This window comes from Gasterosteus aculeatus, chromosome 16, assembly GCF_964276395.1.
Source record: "Gasterosteus aculeatus chromosome 16, fGasAcu3.hap1.1, whole genome shotgun sequence".
Lineage (NCBI taxonomy): Eukaryota > Metazoa > Chordata > Actinopteri > Perciformes > Gasterosteidae > Gasterosteus > Gasterosteus aculeatus.
The window spans coordinates 18,828,272-18,850,808 of NC_135704.1; the positions used below are offsets into that span (position 1 = coordinate 18,828,272).

Consider the following 22,537-nt stretch of genomic DNA (forward strand, 5'->3'; position numbering starts at 1 on the left):
AGCTTTCAGCTTTCATCACATCCAAATGCCATAAAATGTCAAACATGGACGTGAGCTCGTGTCATCTGGCCTGTGTTGTGTGCGCAGGAAGAGGTCTGCCGCCGCAGTCTGTTCGCTCGACTCCTTAAACCTTAAAAAAAACCTGACAGCTTGTGAAACCTCTGATGATTCTACCCGCAGAATCGCACAAGTGTGTCACATGGGGGGCGCGGAGCGGCGCCGGAACACCAGCTCAGTCAGAAGGAGAAGTAGCACAGGAAGTCGGCGAGGTGTTTTATTCACAGCTAAACGAACGGCGACGCTCGACCGGACGCGTCAAACTCTTCCCAAAGCGGCGGCGGACTGTTCTTCTCCAGAGCGCCGGCCCGGTTAGACCAGCAGGCTGGAGGGGGGCCTCGGATCCGGGCTGCTGAGGAGGATTTCTTCCAGGTAGGGGGCACCCACGGGTGCCTTTTTAGATGGGGCTGCACTTGAGCGTGCTGCACCGGGGGGGGCTGCTTCAGGCTGCAGGGATGCGTTTACGAAACAGAGACAACTTCTAATTAACAAAATAAAATGAGTAAAAACTGGGCGCTGCTGGAAAATAACAGCGTTCAATCAAAGGGGCCAGAACCAGGAAGACGGCGGAGGAGAGGCAGCGTCCTCTGCTCGGTGGTCCATTCGACCCGTAAGGGATCACCCTTTGATGAAGGGACATCAGCTCACATAAGGAAACAAACATTTCTGATTTTAATGTGTGCAAACAACTGGTCAAAACATGACAAATATGATGGACAGGACAAAAAACTATAATATAGTTTCATTATATTGAAGATAATTATGTCAATGCGTTACAGATACATGAAGGTTTGATACCAGGGTACATTCATGGATTTATAAAACACACGTCGGCATGACGACCACATAGTCCAGCGTCCAGACAGCCACAAAGTCACAGTCCGCTCAACCCGTCCAATAAAACCTGAAACAACGTAAACGTTCCTCAGTTCGGGCGTGAGAGTTTATCTGAGAAGTCTCTGGGCCACGCGAAACCCAAAGAACCGCTCGCCGTGCGGTGGAGAAGCTCGCCGTGCGGTGGAGAAGCTCGCCGACGGGAGAAGTGATGCTTTTCTTTTGTCTCCCTGTAGAAAGTCTCAGCAGCGCAACAGCCAGCGGCCTCAACCACAGGAGGCGAATGAGATGGGGTGAGGCACCTTCCGTCCGTGCTTCAATGTTTCAACATTTCTCATTTGTATGTAGACTATGTTTTGCCCTTATAAATAAGATTTATTCGTGAGGGTGTAACTGGCTTCACTCTCGTTGAGTCTTGATGTCTGAAACAAGATCACTGAAGATTTTAATATTTTCTTCTTTACTTTCTGCTGGAAGCCATTTGCCAGCATCCCTCTGGATCAATACTCCTGAACAACACGCGTAATGCACTCATGCTGGTCTATGAGAGATTGGTGTATCTGATTATAAAGTTCCTCCTGTGCGGATCACATGACCCATGCAGGTCAGATAACGGGCCTGTGCAGGCTGCAGGGCGTCCTCTGCGCTCCTCCACGGACCAAACGCTTCACACCACACGTGTCAGAAATAGGCTCTGGGCCGTTAACACCCGAAGAGGAAGAGGCGAAGCTCACAGGCTAAAAGTATCGATGAAAAACTGCGTAAAGGAAGCCCTGAAAATAGAGCCGGTGTTGGTCGCTGTTTGCTGCCCTAATGAGCGTCGGGTCGGCAGAACCGTGCGTCACAGTCACAGCGAAACACAGTGGTGTTGGTGACGGAGTGAAGAACGCACACTTCCTGCTTCCTCTGCAGGGGGGCGGGAGACGACATCGGGGGGAGGCTGAGCCGCAGGCTGTCCCGCCTCGGCAGGCATCAGTCCAGGGATCCACCGAGGCCTGCTGCTCCGCCCGAGAGACTTCCTGCTCCGCCCGAGCCGCCGGCTCAGCAAGGTGTGTGTGTGTGTCTGTGTGTCTGAGCGTGTGTGTGTGAGCGTGAGTGTGCGTGTGCATGTGGGTGTGCGTGTGTCTGAGCGTGTCTGTGTGTGTGTGTGTGCGTGCGTGAGTGCGTGTGTGTGTGTGCGTGTGCATGTGGATGTGTGAGTGCGTGTGTGAGTGTGTGTGGATGTGTGAGTGCGTGTGTGTGCGTGTGTGAGTGTGTGTGTGTGGCTGAGTGTGTGTGTGTGTGTGTGTGTGCAGGTGTGCGTGTGTGTGTGTCTAAGCGTGTGTGCGTGTTTGTGTGTGTGTGTGTGTGTGTCTGAGCGTGTGTGTGTGTGTGTGTGTGTGTGTGTGTCTGAGCATGTGTGTGTGTGTGTGTGTGTGTGCGTGTGTGTGTGTGTGTGTCTGAGCGTGTGTGTGTGTGCGTGTGTGTGTGTGTCTAAGCGTGTGTGCGTGTTTGTGTGTGCGTGTGTGTCTGAGCGTGTGTGTGTGTGCGTGTGTGTGTGTCTAAGCGTGTGTGTGTGTGTTTGTGTGTGCGTGTGTGTGTGTGTGTGTGTGTGTGTCTGAGCGTGTGTGCGTGTTTGTGTGTGCGTGTGTGTGTCTGAGCGTGTGTGTGTGTGTGTGTGTGTGTGTGTGTGTGTGTGTGTGTTGCTCTTGTCTCAGTAGTTACTGATCGGAAATTTCGGGGGTGTCGAAAGCAGATTAGATTATTTAAATAACGTGAAAGATGCCCCTGAACATCTGATATACATCATCATTATTATTATATAATAGTGTACTATTAGATTATTACCATGTATTCTGCTCTACATACTTGTATTATACATGTACAATAACCCCTTTCAAAATGACCCCACCAAAAGTGATCATTAGTAAATGTAGTTTTCAACACAAATAAGCCGTATTGTTATTATGGATGTAGTTCTAGTATCCTGTTGCATGTTACATGTGTTTTGCCGTCATGGGGTCGGTGTCTCTGCGGGGATCACGCATCAGAAGGCGATACTGAATGCCTGAGTGAACTTCCTGTGTTCATTTCACTAGATTGTCTGATTTAAAACGGTGCTGCATAACTCATGTGTGTTTCCTTTGCATTGAAAACGACATTCATCCAGCCGACCGCAGAAAAGTACAAGTTTGATGCTCGCAGTTTACCGTGGGAGGAACAAAAGACCCCCGTTGTGAAAACAAAACCCACAACCTCACTTCTGCTTGCATTCTGCATTTCTTTTCTCAGTACTTGTTCCCATTTCATTTAATTTGACTTTTCTAAATAATGAATCATAGCAGACTAAACATGTAGATAACAGTTTGACTCTGTGACAAAGATCTGGAATGTAAAGTACATGAAGTGCTTCCTCATCAAGAAATCATCGATCCAATAATACTACACAACACAGTCGAGTACTTTTACTTCTGATACTCACAACATCTGTCATCTCTTTTGATAGATGACTGGCCTTCTCCACCGGCCCCGGCCCCGGCTCCTCTCCCCCCACCCATGGAAACGCCACCTAAGCGCCCAGAAAAAGCCACAAAGCCCAAACCTCCCCCCCGGCCGCTGTCCAGGCTGTTCAGCGGCACGGAGCACGGAGCAGATGTGTTGAAGGTATTTATTACAGTTGATACAGTTTTTATGTCATTTATCAACGTCAACACCCTTTTTTGGGAAACAAATGTGATAAATGAAGTCAAAGCTTCACGTGTTAAAGCTGCATTCTGTGCAGTGACCAGCAGGGGGCGACTCCTCTGCTCCCATAGACGTCTATGAGGAAATGACTCTACTTCTCTGTAGTGACCAGCAGGGGGCGACTCCTCTGCTCCCATAGACGTCTATGAGGAAATGACTACTTCTCTGTAGTGACCAGCAGGGGGCGACTCCTCTGCTCCCATAGACGTCTATGAGGAAATGACTCTACTTCTCTGTAGTGACCAGCAGGGGGCGACTCCTCTGCTCCCATAGACGTCTATGAGGAAATGACTCTACTTCTCTGTAGTGACCAGCAGGGGGCGACTCCTCTGCTCCCATAGACGTCTATGAGGAAATGACTCTACTTCTCTGTAGTGACCAGCAGGGGGCGACTCCTCTGCTCCCATAGACGTCTATGAGGAAATGACTCTACTTCTCTGTAGTGACCAGCAGGGGGCGACTCCTCTGCTCCCACAGACGTCTATGAGGAAATGACTCTACTTCTCTCTGGATTTATTCCCTCAGTAAACATTGTAAACATGAGTTTATGGTCTCAGTCTCTAGTTTCAAGTCTTCTTCAATCCAGCATGATGTCCATTTAGTGAATTATGGTCCATTTAAAGTCAAACAGACCATAAAGGGCCTTTAGATGGTAACTGTTCACTGGTTGCAAAAAGACAAGATGGCGACGTAAAAAGCAAACTACCCCCAACATTTCAGAATCAGAAGGCTGAAAAGAATCTCTGAGAATCACCCACCATTGTGGTAAGAAATTAGTGATGGGGAGCCATGAGATATCACAAGTGCTGTGTTTCCTGCAGGGCTTTGATGCTTTTCGGGCAGACGACACCCTCTGTGACGTCGTCTTGGTCCCCGGGGACAGCGGGGACACTTTCCCCGTCCACAGAGTCATCATGGCTTCCTGTAGCGACTATTTCAAGGCGATGTTCACAGGTGAGAGGTCACGTTTTATCAGGGTTGAAGCAGGGGACAAACTCATCTCACTATGTAACAGGTGTGTCGGGAAGCATTATGTGTGGATTGTTTAGTGTTTCTTTGCCATTGCAGAAGACATGGTCACATTTTAGAAGTTAAGAAGTGTTTGTTCGCCACAGAGATTATTTTCTGCAACAATCCAAAATAGAGCAGATGCTGGATGCAGAGAGTCCTCCATAGAAACACTTCTGGCTTTGCAACAATATGAATAAATACATAAATAAAAACACAAACCAATATATTTTCAGGTTGACACTTGTGCCCTCAACATAAACATTCTCAAATAGTAATAGAAAAGAGAAAGAACTCATGCATTAAACATAATTCCGTCATTATTAATCAGCCGCCAGGCGTTACGTGTCAGCGTCTTTCCATCTTGCTGAATGCACACAAAGAGAAAAAGATGCATCCACCTCTTTGGTTCCTTGTCCAGGAGGCATGAGGGAACAGGAGATGAGAGAGATCAAGCTGCACGGGGTCACTAAGTTGGGTTTAAAGAACATCATAGACTTCATTTACACATCCAAAGTGTGCCTGGACATGGGGAATCTCCAGGACACTCTGGAGGCTGCAAACTTCCTGCAGGTCATGCCCGTCCTGAGCTTCTGCAACCAGCTCCTGAGCAGCGAGGTGAGAGCCTTTGCATTAACTGGTTCTGTCTGTGAGTGTCAGTGAGACGATGCCGAATGAAAAGGAGGCTCGTGACTGACTCTGGTGTTGTCGGATGCAGATCACTATTGATAACTGTGTGGAAGTGGAGCGCATCGCCGCAGACCTGCACCTGGAGGACGTCCAGCTGAACATAGGTGAGTGTTCACGACAGTGACCCGAGAGCACAGTGGCAGAGCTTCTATCGGATCGGGACTGATACCGTAGACGAGGTGGAGAGAGGGATTAAAACGGAAGGGGCGATCGATCCATCCCGCTGGGTGACTTTGCAAAGCTGCAGTGGAGTTATAAAGCCCAGCCTTTAATGACTATTGGTCCAGTAAGAGGAGCAAACCTTATGCCTGAGGGCCGGTTTAGTTCATGCTCTTTTATGGGTGAACGGGAAGTATAATATCAAAAGACTCACACTCATCATGCCGCAAAACAAAGGAACCTCGAGAGGCTGTCCGGTTCTAACGGGTCTAAGAAGCGATATGAACTAGGGGTGTGTTTCTCACGCGGAACAAGAAGTCGAAAACGGTGAAGTAACTTCCACAATTAAGTAACATCACTTCCATAGTTATTTTAAAACCCAGCCACAATCTTCTGAGTAGTTTTTGTGACTAAACCCAACAAAGTATTTTACCACTTTTTCCAAAACCTCACCAAGGGGCTTTCTGTGAAGACTCCATGTAACACGGTGTGCTGGAGCTTCATGAGGAAAGCACGTTCAGAATCAACAGAACTGAATTATCCTCTCAGCTAACTACTGACCCGCTCTTACAAATGGTAGCAATCCTCTTGGTTTGACAAACTGGTGATGTTGATCCTCCTTGTTGCGTCGCACCCAGGTGAGTTTGTGAGCCAGAACCTCTCGGCGCTGGTGGAGTCCGGCCGCTACCTCCAGCTCTCTAAAACCAGCATGGCCGTGGCGCTGTCCAGCAACTCCCTGAAGGGATTCTCCGAGATGGAGCTCTACCACATCGCCCGGGGATGGCTGGACCACGACCCCCCGAGTCGCCGCTGCCACGTCCACGCCTTGATGCGCCACATTCGCTTCCCGCTGATGAGCCCCAGCGAGCTCATGCAGATCTCCCAGGAGGACGAGGAGGAGGGGGAGTCCATGATGCGCTCTGATGCGGCCTGTGTCAACCTGCTGCTGGAGGCCAGCAACTACCAGATGATGCCTTTCATGCAGCCGGCCTTGCAGACCGAGCGCACGCAAATCCGCTCCGATGACACCCACATCCTGGCCCTGGGCGGCGTGATGCGGCAGCAGCTGGTGGTGAGCCGCGAGCTGAGGCTGTACGACGGTAACACCGGCCACTGGAGGGCCCTGAAGCCCATGGAGGTGCCGCGGTACCAGCACGGCGTGGCCCTTCTCGGCGGCTTCCTCTTCATCGTTGGAGGTCAGAGCACCCACACTTCACCCGATAGCCACATCGAGCAGGTCGACCTGCAGCTGTTCATGTAATATGCGCATTGGGGATCAGGGTGATTGGTGACTCTAAATTGCCCGGAGGTGTGTGGATGTGAGTGTGGATGGTTGTATGTTAGTCCAGGGCGTACCCTGTCTGTTGGCTGGGATAGACTCCAGCCCCCCCGTGACCCTGCGTGCAGGATAAGCGTTTTGCAGATGGATGGATGGATTTGGCTTTCGGCCACAAACAGACTAAACAGAAGAAGCTAAGTTGTAAATCGTGCTCCGTGCATGAAGCATGAAGCCTCTGTTGAAAGAGACAAGGCCTAGTTTTGTTGTTGAAAAGCATAGACTGTAGTAAAGAAGTGGACGTCTCATAGACGTCTGTAGGACTAGAGGAGTCGCCCCCCTGGTGGTCGCTGCAGAGAATGCAGCTTTAACACGTGAAGCTTTGGCGTAACTGAAGATTGTCGCCTTGTAAAGCGGTGGCCCTACATTTGCACCATTCTAAGAAATGGAATTAGCTGAAAGGGAAGTAGTCATTTTATCATCGAGACTCATGTGTGACAGATTACAAACTCCACATATTTTTCTTTTTAAATCTTCACTTATCGTCCACTGACTCGATTCTTGTCCTCAGGCCAGAGCACTTATGACACCAAGGGAAAGACGGCCATCGACAGCGCCTACCGCTACGACCCGCGCTTCGACAAGTGGCTCCAGATCGCCTCGCTCAACGAGAAGAGGACCTTCTTCCACCTCAGCATGCTGAAGGGGAAACTGTACGCAGTCGGGGGAAGGAATGCCTCGGGAGAGATCGGTGAGCAGCTAATGAATAAATTAATCAAATTTGAGACGTGTTTCAGCGCAATTGTCTCTCTTTGAGCTCCTCTTTCGTCTCTCCATCCCATCAGACACGGTGGAGTGCTACGACCTGAGGAGAAACGAGTGGACAAACGTGAGCAACATAAAGGAGCCTCACTACGGACACGCCGGAACGGTTCACGGGGACCTCATGTACATCTCGGGTGAGTGAGGCGCCGGGGGGGGGGGTCTGAGCACCGGCTATCTTCCCCTCAGGTTCTCCCGATCGCCCAACAATCGCCAACCACTGTGTCCTCAATATCGACTCTTCACTAAAGTATCATTAGGATTCACTCCTCAATGCCACAAAACTCCACTTTGTTCGTCTTTCCACTGCTCCAGCAGTCCTCCACCCGGGGTTGAGAGTTTGAAAGTCCGAATAACAACAAACCAGTGTCTTCCTAGTGCCCTCTCATGATGCTGCCCCTGTGGTTCGGTTAAGCAGGAACTACATGCTCACGGTCGTGGTCGTTACACAGTGACGTGCAGGCTGCAGAGCGGCCGACTTCCCCTTTAACAGCTGTGTGAGTCCTGCAGAAGCTCCTTTTAAGGGCAATTTTTATTCTCACAGTTGAGGAAATCTACACAACGGTCATTGTTGGTGTTTCAACAGATCCCATCTTGTAAGGAGCCGAGCATTTTGTAAGAGCCAACAATCTGGCGTGAAGTACCACAATTTCACAGAACAGTTCAACGCTAGAAACTGGGGTGTTTGCCGCCACATTGAGAGCCAATCAGCTCGTCGATGCGGCTCGAGTCAGGCGTTTCCCATCAGGCGCTAGGCTTTAAAAACTAGCGCGATGCTCTCGAAACACCCGACTGTTGATGCAGGACATTTCTGTCAGCAACAGAAGGTTCCATTTGGTGAAAGCGACTGGTGGAGGGAGCACGCTCGGCTGGCCAATGGGAAACCACTTCCTGTTCACCAGTAAACACTCTTAACCCGAAGTCTGCGGAACAGAAAAGGTGTGACAGCAGATGCTGTTTCACACGCATGACTGAGGAGCAGGAAGCCGATCGAGACCTGTGGTTACCGTCTCTGTGCTGTGCAACGCACTCGAGAGCCACTTCCACGGGCTGCAGCGTGCACACAACGCACAACACACCCTCGTCCCTCCGGGTTTCAGACTGAAACCGCGTGAGCTCGTAGCGTATCACAGCGTTGTGTCTAGCATGTTAACACAAACACCTGCCGCCAGAAACAGCTGTTCACGACCTCACCGGGAACCAGTGTCATCGCGTGTGAGACCTGGTTGGATCCGCCCACTAAAACACGGCTCCGTGGGAGCTAAACCTTGACTTTTAATGTTGAAGTCATTGGTGATCCGAACAACCGGACAAAAATGCGTTGAAAGCAGCTGAAAACTGGAGAAATGGTTATTTTGAAGCGCAGGAGATAAAGGCGTAAAAACGGGTGTATTCTCAGATTTGTGAGTGTTTTGACGTGGGAGACGTGGAGTGAAGCCCTGTGAAATCCCCCACTGAGTCGGGCCCTCTCTCCCTCGCCAGGTGGAATCACCCGGGACACCTTCCAGAAGGAGCTGTGGTGCTACGACCCCGTCGCCGACGCGTGGGCCCGCCGCGCCGACATGAAGGAGCTGCGCGGGCTGCACTGCATGTGCACGGTGGGGGACCGGCTCTACGTGATGGGCGGGAACCACTTCCGGGGCAGCAGCGACTACGACGACGTCCTGGCCTGCGAGTTCTACAGCCCGGAGGCGGACCAGTGGACGGTGGTGGCGGCCATGTCCCGGGGCCAGAGCGACATCGGCGTGACGGTGTTCAACGGGCAGGTCTACGTGGTGGGGGGTTACTCCTGGAACAGCAGGTGCATGGTGGACATCGTGCAGCGGTACGACCCGGAGCGGGACGAGTGGGACCGCGTGTTCAACGTGCTGGAGCCGCTGGGGGGGATTCGAGCGTGCACCATGACGGTCCACCTGCCGGAGGGCTCGGTGGACGAGGCTCAGATGCCGGAGGGCCCGCTGCCTACGGCCAAGAGCTGATGGGCGGAGGGGGGGGGGACACCAAAGCTTCTTCAGCGGGGGGGAGGAGGAATAAAGCGGGCATTATTATACTTTTTGATCGCTCTCCAATAATGTCATAACTAAACGCCTCTAACACGCCTCCAACACGCCTCCAACACGCCCCCAACACGCCCCGTCTGTTCCGATCTGCAGTCAAGTCATGAGACAAAAACAAAAGCTTGGAAGCTGTGACCCTTTTCTTACTAAAATAAAACTGCAGATTAGACCTCAAATCCAGCAGACAAATATCCAAATACCAAAAGTCATATTGTATATTTATGTGTGTGTATGCAGAGGCAACACACACACACACACACACAGTGGGTTGATTAGATGCGGGTGAAGGACGAGCACAGCGCCCTTGAGACGTCAACCTTCATCTTCCAGATAAGTCAGCAGTCAACATAAGTCAACGTCGTTTTCTGCGCCAAGGTCGACAAACACTGACCAGGAGACGGCGACTCAGAAGGACACACAAAGTGGTTCTTTGCGCCGCGCAGACACACGGCGGCACTCTTAATTCAAATGAAGCAAATGATGATCCCAAAAAACATGACCCGTGAATTACAAACCGGCCGTGGATGGACTGACTTCAGAGACGGGAATGTTGTGGGAGGTTCACAGACACGATGACGCCGTCCGGGGGTAAAAACCCTGCAGCACTCGGGGGTTTCCAGCACAACAGCTGCACGCACCACGTGGACGAGCAAACCAAGGCCGACCTCCAATCATCACGGCGCGAGTGGAAACATGTTCGGCGGTCTGGCAGACAACTGTCGCCTTGAAATGTCCAACGTTGTTTGCTTCGGCCGCACATCTTCTGGAAGAAAGCGCTTCATTATCGTGGAGGCTGAACAGATCGGATGTGCTCATCGGCCCTTTTAAAGGGGTTTCGCGGCTCCGCTGAGCCTCTCGCGTAAATCACATGATGGTGTACAAGTGAATGAGTGCAGCCTGAAGCGTGTCAGCTAGTAAAAACTACACCTTCACATTTCAGATTTCAGTTCAGGATATTAAAGTGTAACATAGGATTGTTATGGGTGTTTTTGTAATAGCTGCATTCATACAGATATTCTTATATATTTGAGTACATTTATTTCTGTCAATACATATGATATTTTATGCCGCGCTGTGAGTCTTTGTCGCTTTTAAATAAACGATCTCAGCATTATTTGTATCTGTTCATCTTCAATAAATAATCTTTAAAGATAACACATTGCTCTTTGTATTTTTCTCCAGAGACGTGGAGAGTTAACTCCACGCACTCGCTGTCCTTGTCCTAACAGCGTCACTAACTCGCCCTTCCCCTTTTCTCACACGAGGGCATCCATCCGTATCTCTTCTGGTGAGCGGTCTGGGTTTACAAATAGAGGAAAAGTGGTGGATGCTGGCCGCAGAAGGAGCTGTCTCTCTCTGACAAACGGAGCCCCAAACATCTCAACGTTCTCTTTTCTTTCGGGGGCCTTTTTCTCTCCTTCACGAGGTCCACCGAGGCGCACGGCGGCGGTGGTTTGGTCGCGGATCGAGCTGCCATGTCTCTGCGGGGGGAAGCGTGTGTGGTGACGGGAGCCGCGGGGTTCCTGGGGCAGCGGCTGGTGAGGCTGCTGCTGGAGGAGGAGCAGGCCGCTGAGATACGACTGCTGGACCGACGGGTCCGGCCGCAGCTTTTAGAGGCGCTGGAGGGTAAAAGATTTCCTTCAGCATGTGTACAGAGACTTTAGATTTACTTTATCTCCTTCTTTCTTTAAATATGTCAAGCTTCAGCCATTAAAAGCAGCATCTCTAAATGTATTTATACAAATATAGTTGTGTAATTTCATCTTAATACGAGCGGGAGATGAAAGACTGTTATTCCAGGAGTTTAGATAGATAGATAGATAGATACTTTATTGATCCCTCAAGAGGGAAATTTTGGTATCACAGCAGCATGTACAGGGGAGAAAATAGAATAAAAAGATACACATTATATACAATATAATAAGAGAAATATTAAATTATTAAATTAAATTAAATTAAATAAACTGAAACAAAAGAATAACCTTCCAAAAGAGACAACAATTATAATTTGTAAAAGGAGAAGAGGAAGAGGAAAGAGCAGCAACATAACAGCAGTACAGGGTTGTTATTGTCATTATTTAGCCTGGGATGATTTATTGTAGAGTGTTAGAGTGTTTCTTTGTTTTTATTTATCTTAACGCAATTAGGGAGGCCTTTGACAGATTTACAACCAAATCTTCAAATGAAGGATTAAAAATTTATGAATTCTCAAAATATCTTCAATATCAATCAATTAAAATAATAATAAGTAATAATAAATACATAATAATAAATAATAATTTTTACATACTTATTTATTAAGATTTAACCTTTGTACCTCACTTGGGTTTATTTAAACCACGATAAAATGATATTTTAATATTATGTCCCACTGTTTTTAACTACAATTCAACAGTTTAATTACTTTCTGTATACTAAGTGTTATATTCTTTGTAATTGACGGGGATATGATGATTAGCAGCGGTTTAAACGTATCTATACAACCGGCGACGCCCCCAGAGGCCCCCAGCAGCTCGTTGTTATGGATTTATTTTACCTCAGGTTCCAATCAAACCTCGTATCGTGTTGATTGACGGGTGTCTCCTGCTGACTCCGTGTTCTGTGTCAGACGTTCGAGGCGACACCCAGCTGAGTGTCTTCGAGGGCGACATCAGAGACGGAGAATTCCTGAGGAAAAGCTGTCGGGGAGCGTCGATCGTGTTCCACGTGGCGTCCATCATCGACGTGAAGGACGCGGTGGAGTACGGCGAGATACACGGGGTCAATGTCAAAGGCGAGGCCCGGAAACCTAACATTTTATTCTCCATGTATAATGAAGTCAACTATGTTGATTGCGACTAAATCTTCAAAGACGCGCCGCCATGACGGGAAGCCCTCTGGCTGGCGATGAGCATCTCCTGATGTCCTCTGTGCTCTGCAGGAACGCAGCTGCTTCTGGAGGCTTGCGTCCAGGAGAACGTGGCGTCCTTCATCTACACCAGCACCATCGAGGTGATGGGACCCAACGCCAGGGGCGAGCCCGTCGTCAACGGCGACGAGGACACGGCGTACGAGTGCGCTCTGAAGTTCGCCTACAGCAAGACCAAGAAGGAGGCCGAGCGGAGGACCCTGCAGGCCCACGGCGAGCTCCTGCGCAACGGCGGCCGACTGGCCACGTGCGCCCTGCGGCCCATGTACATCTACGGCGAGGGCTGCCGCTTCCTGCTGGGCCACATGGCCGACGGGGTACGCAACAAAGACGTGCTGCTCCGCATGTCCCGCCCGGAGGCCCGGGTCAATCCCGTGTACGTGGGCAACGTGGCCGCGGCCCACCTGCAGGCGGCGCGCGGCCTCCAAGATCCGCAGAAGAGGAACGCCATCGGGGGAAAGTTTTACTTCGTGTCCGACGACACGCCGCTCGTCAGTTACTCGGACTTCAACCACGCGGTGATGGCGCCTCTGGGCTTCCGCGTTCAGGAGAGGCTCATGTACCCGCTGTGGCTCCTCTACTCATTCTGCTTCCTGATGGAGGTGCTGTGCGGCGCGCTGCGGCCTCTGGTGCGCGTGGTGCCGCCGCTGAGCCGGCAGCTCGTCACCATGTTGAACACGCCGTTCAGCTTCTCCTACCAGCGGGCCAGGCGGGACCTGGGTTACGCCCCCAGGTACACCTGGGAGGAGGCCCGCCGACGCACCACCGAGTGGCTCGCCTCGGAGCTGCCGGCGGAGAGGCAGAGAATAAGAGCCAAGTAGGTCACGGGGAGCCGCGGAGGGCTTCGGCGGAGGAGAACCTGAAGGCCACCAGACGTTCACGTAGAGGCGCCATTCCCGGTTTCATGTTGCTGCGGCAGCTTTGGTTCTCTCGAGTCACCACGAGGAGGCCCCACGTTCCCACGCGTGGCTCATGTCTGCGTCCCCCGTCGTCTCTGTACTCTCGTGTCTGCATTAAAGTGAAAAAACAACTTGCATTGAACTGATTCTTTCTTTAATTGTATATAAATAAACATTTTTACATTAAAGTTGTCAACAACCAGGAAGAGGAAACAGTGAGCGGGTGAGTGGGTGAATGTGTGAGTGAGTGAGTGAGTGAGTGAGTCTGTGAGTGAGTGTGTGTGTGAGTGTATGAGTGAGTGAGTGAGTGTGTAAGTGAGTGAGTGACTGAGTGAGTGTGTGAGTGACTGTGAGTGAGTGAGTGAGCGAGTGAGTGAGTGACTGAGTGAGTGTGTGAGTGAGTGAGTGTGTAAGTGAGTGAGTGAGTGTGTAAGTGAGTGAGTGTGTGAGTGAGTGAATGAGTGAGTGTGTGAGTGAGTGTGTGAGTGTGTGAGTGAGTGAGTGTGTGACTGAGTGAGTGAGTGTGTGAGTGAGTGACTGAGTGACTGAGTGAGTGAGTGAGTGTGTGTGTGAGTGAGTGAATGAGTGAGTGTGTGAGTGAGTGTGTGAGTGTGTGAGTGAGTGGGTGTGTAAGTGAGTGAGTGTGTGACTGAGTGAGTGAGTGTGTGAGTGAGTGACTGAGTGACTGAGTGAGCGAGTGAGTGTGTGAGTGAGTGAGTGTGTAAGTGAGTGAGTGTGTGAGTGAGTGAATGAGTGAGTGTGTGAGTGAGTGTGTGAGTGTGTGAGTGAGTGAGTGTGTGACTGAGTGAGTGAGTGTGTGAGTGAGTGAATGAGTGAGTGTGTGAGTGAGTGTGTGAGTGTGTGAGTGAGTGAGTGAGTGTGTGAGTGACTGTGTGAGTGAGTGAGTGAGTGAGTGAATGAGTGAGTGTGTGACTGAGTGAGTGAGTGTGTGAGTGAGTGAATGAGTGAGTGTGTGACTGAGTGTGTGAGTGTGTGAGTGAGTGTGTGACTGAGTGAGTGAGTGTGTGAGTGAGTGACTGAGTGAGTGAGTGTGTGAGTGAGTGAATGAGTGAGTGTGTGAGTGAGTGTGTGAGTGTGTGAGTGAGTGTGTGACTGAGTGAGTGAGTGTGTGAGTGAGTGACTGAGTGAGTGAGTGTGTGAGTGAGTGAATGAGTGAGTGTGTGAGTGAGTGTGTGAGTGTGTGAGTGAGTGAGTGAGTGTTCACCCTGTGTCCGCCCACATCTTTGCGTCGATGGTTTGACCTCGTCGCTCTAATTACAAATCATTGTTTTCATCGAAACTCTTGATCGTGATTAATCCTTTTACTTTTAATCACTTTTCCCTGAGAGGGATTACACGTGCCAGTAGGAAGTGTGTATTCACACCAGAGAACCACAGCGATAATACCGCACAAAACCTCCATTAAAGCATTGATTATGCAAGAGAATGTTGTGAAAGTGGAGCTCTCAATGATTGATTTCCTTTAGACACAACATGACGCCCCCCCCCTGCTTTCCCTTTCAATGACACACCCAGAAACCAGTGGACTGCTGGGCCACAGTCCAGCATTCCTAACAGACAGCCATTGAACACCAGGGAGGTCACGGCGCCTGGCGAAGAGACAAACAAACACCAACTGAGAAATGAAATGAGAAAAGCAGCTTCCTGTTTCGGGGGGCGCATTGCATCACAAACAGAAGCCTTTCCGTCCCCCGTCTGCCGCCGTGTCTGCTGCTCTGTGAATGTTCCACAGTTGCATCACAGCAGCAGAGCCGGGGGGGATTTTCCTCAGGACAAAAAGCTGATCTCCATCCACCAATCTGGGGCCGAACGCAGCGGCTGAGCACCGCTAACCGCCAAATAAATCTCCCACTGAGCCGCCCCCCTACCCCCCCCCCCCTCGCCTCCATTCACTTCCATACTTCCACGGAACATGCGTCGGGCCCAGGGACCGGTCCTCCTCTGCCGGCTGGCCGTCCTCGCCTCACTGGTGCTGGGTAAGTGCAGGAGCTTTCTCTATTGCCGCTTTGCTCTTTGGGGTATTGTTGTAAAGTTAGACGCCAAGAAAAGGGTTTCGCTTTGTAAAACCTTGAGTGAGCTGAAGTACATCGCAGGCAAAATGTGTTGTGTGCTACTAAAGGTGAGGAGAGAAAGAGGCCGTATGCATGTTATACATTTGTATTCATTTAATCTTTGTCTCGTGTCGTGTGTTTGGAGGAGTAAACTTCAGTGTAACTTAAGTTTTTATCATCGTTATTCTCTTTAGTTTTAGCTGAACTTGATGTGTTTGATACAATTTGTAACTCAAATAAATCAAATAAATTGGGTTTATGATGATAATAAACATGAAACAATGAGGCTTTAACAATGATAAATGTTAGATGTTTTGGGAGGAGGACTTAGCAGATCATCTCTTTTGTGATCTGGTGTAATCTGGTGTTTCCTTGTTTGACGTGATGCACGACATGCAGGTTTAGAGGCAAGTCCCAGAGACGATGAGTGCGCCGACATCAACAACACCACCTGGTCGCAGTACCGGCAGCGCCGAGCGGAGCAGCAGGTCCGGTACCTGCTGCTGACCCGGAGGAACCAGGACTGTGCCCAGGCGTTCACCCGGCAATCTCTCACGGAGACACAGCAGCAACCGTCCCACTTCAACGTCTCCCGCCCGACCAAGGTCCTCGTCCACGGGTACAGGTGAGGACCCTCAGAGACCCTCAGAGACCCGTCGTCGCCATCCTGGACCACATCCGTTGCCATTTTGTTATTGTTCTTCTTTTCACTGAAGAGACGCCATACACGTCTCTGAGACGCACTGTGCAGCTCTAAAGCTTAAAGGTCTTTATGTGACTCTACGTGGACTCTTTCCTCACTCCCCCCACCCGATTCCCCCGCAGGGCGATGGGCAGTAAGCCGTCCTGGGTGAAGCAGCTGGCCGGTGCCCTGCTGAGGGCGGAGGACGTGAACGTGCTGGTGGTGGACTGGGTCTACGTCGCCTCCTTCGCCTACAACCTGGTGGTGGAGAACTACAAGGAGGTGGCTCTGCAGATCTCCGTCCTCATCAACCAGCTGCAGGTGACAGAAGCGTTCATTTATTTCATCATTTATTTTAGGACGTTCATTTGTTGTGTTTTAAAACAGTAAGACAGGTCAATTAGGGTCAGATGAAGTAATCGGTAATCTCTTGTAGGTTTACTAAGTTCAGGGTCACAACCTTGAGACGAGGAATATAAAGTAACGCTGGAGAGTTTTTACTAAATGCACAATCTGATCATGTAGTTTTTCACCCCAACCAGTGAACAGGAAGTGACCATATCTGGATTAAGGACTCACAGACGCTGATTATGTCTGGTAGAGACCTGTCAATCAGAGTTTAGCTCCGCCCGTCTGTTTGACTCTAAATGGACCATAATTTACTAAATGAACATCATGCTGCATTGAAGGAGACTTGAAAATAGAGACTGAGACCATAAACTCATGTTCACAATGTTTACTGAGGGAATAAATAAAGTAGAGTCATTTCCTCATAGACGTCTATGGGAGCAGAGGAGTCGCCCCCTGCTGGTCACTACAGAGAAGTAGAGTCATTTCCTCATAGACGTCTATGGGAGCAGAGGAGTCGCCCCCTGCTGGTCACTACACAGAAGTAGAGTCATTTCCTCATAGACGTCTATGGGAGCAGAGGAGTCGCCCCCTGCTGGTCACTACAGAGAAGTAGAGTAATTTCCTCATAGACGTCTATGGGAGCAGAGGAGTCGCCCCCTGCTGGTCACTACAGAGAAGTAGAGTCATTTCCTCATAGACGTCTATGGGAGCAGAGGAGTCGCCCCCTGCTGGTCACTACAGAGAAGTAGAGTCATTTCCTCATAGACGTCAATGGGAGCAGAGGAGTCGCCCCCTGCTGGTCACTGCACAGAATGCAGCTTTAAGACCCTTCCGCGCTTACAACTGCAACTGTGTTGTCTAACAGGAAGATGGATGCAAACTGGAGTCCTTTCACTTCATCGGGGTCAGTCTCGGGGCCCACGTCGCTGGCTTCGTGGGGACTCTGTTTGAGGGGAAGATAGGACGGATCACAGGTGAGTCCGGACGTCCTCCCTGTGACACGTCGCTGCTTTTCAGACGGATCTCTGCAGAAAAACCAATCATTTGGAAGCTGGATAGGAGGTCAAGATAAATAACCAAAGCCCGGATGGAGAACTGTTTCCCAATCACCAACAACAACAGTTGTTGGTGATTGGGAAACAGGAAAAGAGGCAGCTGCCAGACAGTGAAGCCTCTGGAACCTCTCAGTGTGACCTCTCCGGAGGGACAACGGCACTTTGATAAGAGCCAGCTGTGTGGAGAGAAAACACAGCTGCACTGTCTTCTTTATCTGACAGGGGGGTTTAATCCAAGTGCCTATAGAAAGGAGACTCCAAAAGACATCTTTCAAATAGTAATGGTGATATTTAAGGGTTCAAAGCTGGTATGATCAAGTAGGTAAAGGTCTTCTACAAAACATCTACGGATGCTTTTGTGTTTATTTTCTCAAAAAATCGCATCACGATTGTGTGAATTCAGAGGAAACTGCTAACTTGAGATGAAAGTTCAGCATCCGGTTGAAAATGTACATCAACAATTATTGTTAGAGATTATTGAGCGATGTGTGAGTTTTTTTCCACATGTCAGCAAGTGAATCAGCTTCAATACGCAGTGACTTCACATGATGGAGCATCTGAAGCATCTGGATGGGCCTGCAGACACGTGGAAGGAGAACAGACCCCGCTCACAGAGTTCTGCTTGTCCCGCAGGTCTCGACCCGGCGGGGCCGATGTTCAAGGGAGCCGACACCTACGACCGGCTCGACTCCTCCGACGCCCAGTTTGTGGACGCCATCCACACCGACTCCGACTGTGAGGCGGCCTTCCCTTAGATACCGAACAGCCCGAAAGGAAGCTGATAACTTGTCTAAAGGTTTCACCTCTGAGGGCAAAAGACAGCGACACCAAAAGAAGGAACCATGTCGACATGATGTTAAAGAAAATGAATAAGCTGTAAAGATCAAACATACTTAGCCTTTAGTTAGGACTATCCAAGAGATGAAATGTGGTTATTACTGTAACTTGTAGGACAGGAATAGATACAGATAAATGAATAGATAAATAAATAAATAAGTAAACGTAGAAACTATACAGGGGAAAGTCAGGCACAAGTAATCATATAAAATGATGAATTAATAGCAATCTTTGGTCTGTTTTGACCGTTAGCTTATGGATGCTAATGTTAGCAAACATCTGACTCAGTGATGATGGAGACGATGATGTTCTTTGGGCAGCCAACCCGAGACACTCTTGGCAAGTGGAGGAGAATCTTGAACCAATGTTACACATGTCGAGGGACGTTGTGTCAAAGAAGGGAATTACTTTTTTTGTGTGCTTCCAGAATAAAGCAGCACTAACCAGGTTTTCCTCCGCTCCAGATTTTGGGATCTCCATCCCGGTGGGTCACGTGGACTTCTTCCTGAATGGAGGAAAGGACCAGACCGGATGTGCTCGCTCCAGGTTCACCTCCAGTAAGTTATGTCACTCTAGTGCAGTTCTCAAGTTTAACGTACTGGTGCTTTCTATTTTCTGCTGCTTCATCCTTGTACTCCATTACGTCTCAGGGATATCCTCATCTTCACTGAACTGTATTTATTTACTTTAGCTACTTAGCAGATTCAGGTGATTAAAATAAAATGTAACCCTGTTAAGATGCATTATTATAGATGAAGATAATTTATAAGTAATTAAAAGTAATACAAATCAACTCCATCTTTTCACATCAATAATTATAATCCATCTTAACTGAGTACTGTTACTTTTGGTATTGTAGTGTATTTGGATCACTTCACTTGTTCACTTGTAACAGAATAGTTATACACTGTAGTATTGCTCCATACTTCTTTCACTGCTGACAAAGGGGGAACTACTGTGTTTGTGTTGCATTCTGAAAAAGAGATGTGTCCTCCAACAATTAGCTTTGTTTTTCTTGGAGAAGTTGAAATGAAATAAATACGTATAAAATAATAAAAGACAAGATAAAACTTGACTAAAACAAAACATGAGTAAATATATAAATAGATATCCGTTAAAATAACGTTTTAACCAAACCCCCTAAAGAAAGAACAGGCGTTGAGGCGGTGGAGGCAGGCTAGTGTCTCTGTGTGTGTCAGTTCTCGTGTACTTCCCAGTGTACGGCTATGTGATATGCGACCACATGAGGGCGCTGCACGTCTACATGAGCGCGCTGAACGGCTCCTGCCCGTTGGTCGGGATCCCGTGCTCGAGTTACGAGCACTTCCTGCAGGGACGCTGCTTGGACTGCGACGTCTTCCAGGGGACATGCCCCACCATAGGTGAGACTTTGATTGACACGTCCCGTTCTCTTACTTTTGGTGACGAGAGCACGTTGCTCACCTGTGCGCGTGCCCTCAGGTGCGACACCGGGCCGCGGGATCCTCGTCTCCCCGATGCCCAAAGAGCAGAAGCTGTTCCTCCTCACGACCTCGGCCGCCCCGTTCTGCTGTGAGTCAACCGCGGATCTAACCTCTAAACCCTAAACCCTAGCCCCTAACCTCTAACTCCTAACACCTAACCCCTAAACCCCTAACACCTAACCCTAACCCACCCTAACCCCTAAACCCTAAACCCTAGCCCCTAACTCCTAACTCCTAACTCCTAACACCTAACCCCTAAACCCTAAACCCTAGCCCCTAACCCCTAACTCCTAAATCCTAACACCTAAACCCCTAACCCTAACCCACCTTAACCCCTAAACCCCGAACCCTAAACCCCTAATACCTAACCCCTAAACCCCTAACCCCTAAACCCTAGCCCCTAACCCCTAACCCTAAACCCCTAACCCTAACCCCTAGCCCCTAACCCTGAACCCCTAACCCTTAACCCCTAAACCCCTAACCCTAAACCCCTAACACTAAACCCTAACACCTAATCCCTAAACCCTAACCCCTAACCCCTAAACCCTAAACCCTACCCTTAAAGCTCCCCCTCGTGCCAGTATCCCCCGTGGTACTGGCACAGTGTTTACCATATAACCTAACCCCTAACCCTAACACCACTCCCTAAATATGGGTGGTGTTAGCTCAGGAGTTATTAAGGGCCTCACAGGGAGTGTTCACTGGAGCTTTTATCTACTCATAACACATGAAGATGAATACTACCCCCCCCCTCCCCCCACCCCCTCCAGCTCGTCACTTCCTGCTGCAGATGGAGGTTTCTCCACTGGTCAAGAGCGCCGAGGTGGAGGTGACCCTGAGGACAGAGAACTTGACAGCAGAGAAGAGACTCAGGCTGTAGGTACCAACTCTACTCCACTCTGAGTGCTAACAGCTTCTGAAACATATATTCACTATTTGAAACTCTCTTTAGCTTTTTCAGAAGAATTAATTATTATAATACTTAATAAAGTCAATGGTATTTGACCCAGAAAATGCTTCATATGTTATTTTCTCTTTAGCCTTTAACATTTTGCAGACAGATTTCGGTTACCTGTTATGGAGTATTTGTGGTATTTCTACTGTTACTCAAGCAATGGATCCGAGTACTTCTCCCACCAGTGCTCTGTGTGTATTTGTACCTGGAAGGTGTGTTGAGCATCGAGCCTCTGGTCCGTGAGGTTGTGTAGTATTCTCACGTGTGTGCGTGTCTCAGTCAGACGGACACCACGGTGTACCGGGCGGTGCTGTCCCACCCGCTCGCTCTCTGCGAGATTGACTCCATCCAGCTGAAGAACACCGGAGCTCGGTTCTACAGGCAGTCGGAGATCCACGTCAAGTCCGTCTGCCTCTCAGAGTTCCCGGCGCTCAGGTACGAAGCACCTGACACGACCTCACGCAACAGCCCCCAAGGGGCAAATATCAGTGGACGAGAGAATGTTCATCACTCATGTGCAGGAGGAGTGATCCAAATAAACCTTAAACCCGGATTCCTGAGACCGAAAAAACAAAAGAACATAACATAATATAACCCTTAACGATAAGTCCTGAATAGTTTGTTCGCCAATAGTGACGCATCAGATGTCTATTTTATTCATGCATGTCTCCATCTCTATGGTCCTCACTCAATAGACAAGCTGTGAAATGCCAAAAAGAATGATCTCTACAATCCAGAAAATAGTCAAATTATAAATTCAAAGTTTCATGTTTTGGTGTCCCTGTTTCAGGCGGGAGGAGCCGCTGTGCGTGAACAACATCCACTTCAGACGAGGAGCGCCGTGGTCACATGACTTTGTCCAGGTGTGTGGTGTCGTCTAAAGACGTAAGATCTACGCCAAAGACCCGGGAGGGGGGGTCAGCCAGCGGCTCTCCAGCACCACGCACCACGCATAATCCACCGATCTCCCAGTCACGACGTCACCCGTTGTTCACTTTTATATCTTTGTTGTTTGTAGTTTACATCTTTGCCTTTTCCTGCAGCTTCTTTGCAAGGGTTGAAAAATAAATAAATACACTTTTTTCCAACGGTGGCGATTGAAGTTACAGTGAATTACTTTTAACTGGTCCCGAACCAGTGTGAGTTTAGTCCTGATCCTCTGTGTAGACCAGTGTCAGGTTCGTCCTGATCCTCTGTGTGGACCAGTATCAGGTTCGTCCTGATCCTCTGTGTAGACCAGTATCAGGTTCGTCCTGAACCTCTATGTGAACCAGTATCAGGTTAGTCCTGATACGCTATATGAACCAGTCTTAGGTGAATCCTGATCCTCCATGACCTCCATTCGTGAGTCTCTGTGGCACACTGCTTAGAGCAGCCAGATCGGTGTTTCTGGGCGACTGTGGCGCATGGAGTAGAGGAGCTGCACCGGAAACCGCAAGGTTGGCAGTTCGAACCCTGGCTGCTTCATGTCCCATTGTGCGGGATGGCTTAAATGCAGAGAACTATGTGCACTATAATACTTTTTCTTCTAATAAACTCAGAGACACTTCCACTCTGGTCCACAGGTGGCGCCAGAATCAACACTACATGGAACCTCTTGTAGCAACTTCCTCTCTAACTAAGTGAGAGTCACTGGAGGAATAAAATGTGACAGCTGTATAAACCCGTTGAGATGTCTGACAGGAAGT

At 49.4% G+C, this 22,537-nt stretch overlaps 3 protein-coding genes across 3 annotated transcripts; all 3 read left to right on the top strand.

Annotated features, from left to right (window-relative positions):
• The first annotated feature begins 163 nt into the window (after nt 1–163).
• LOC120833928 (kelch-like protein 9) lies at nt 164–10,782 on the top strand. The gene is made up of 11 exons (XM_078090865.1): nt 164–429; nt 1,128–1,184; nt 1,804–1,940; nt 3,377–3,534; nt 4,437–4,569; nt 5,045–5,241; nt 5,342–5,417; nt 6,111–6,668; nt 7,320–7,499; nt 7,594–7,707; nt 9,053–10,782. Exons 2-11 carry the CDS (start codon nt 1,180–1,182, stop codon nt 9,547–9,549), a joined length of 2,055 nt encoding a protein of 684 aa, XP_077946991.1. The 5' UTR covers nt 164–429; nt 1,128–1,179; the 3' UTR covers nt 9,550–10,782.
• hsd3b1 (hydroxy-delta-5-steroid dehydrogenase, 3 beta- and steroid delta-isomerase 1) lies at nt 9,053–13,565 on the top strand. Its single transcript, XM_040201577.2, has 3 exons — nt 9,053–11,253; nt 12,236–12,400; nt 12,548–13,565. Exons 1-3 carry the CDS (start codon nt 11,103–11,105, stop codon nt 13,354–13,356), a joined length of 1,125 nt encoding a protein of 374 aa, XP_040057511.2. The 5' UTR covers nt 9,053–11,102; the 3' UTR covers nt 13,357–13,565.
• Nucleotides 13,566–14,996: 1,431 nt separating this feature from the next.
• Nucleotides 14,997–21,942, top strand: pla1a (phospholipase A1 member A). Its single transcript, XM_078090868.1, has 11 exons — nt 14,997–15,431; nt 15,906–16,131; nt 16,332–16,509; nt 17,405–17,513; nt 18,228–18,329; nt 18,896–18,988; nt 19,649–19,813; nt 19,893–19,982; nt 20,665–20,770; nt 21,129–21,284; nt 21,640–21,942. The coding sequence occupies exons 1-11, from the start codon at nt 15,368–15,370 to the stop codon at nt 21,728–21,730; spliced, it is 1,380 nt and encodes a 459-aa protein (XP_077946994.1). The 5' UTR covers nt 14,997–15,367; the 3' UTR covers nt 21,731–21,942.
• Nucleotides 21,943–22,537: the final 595 nt, after the last annotated feature.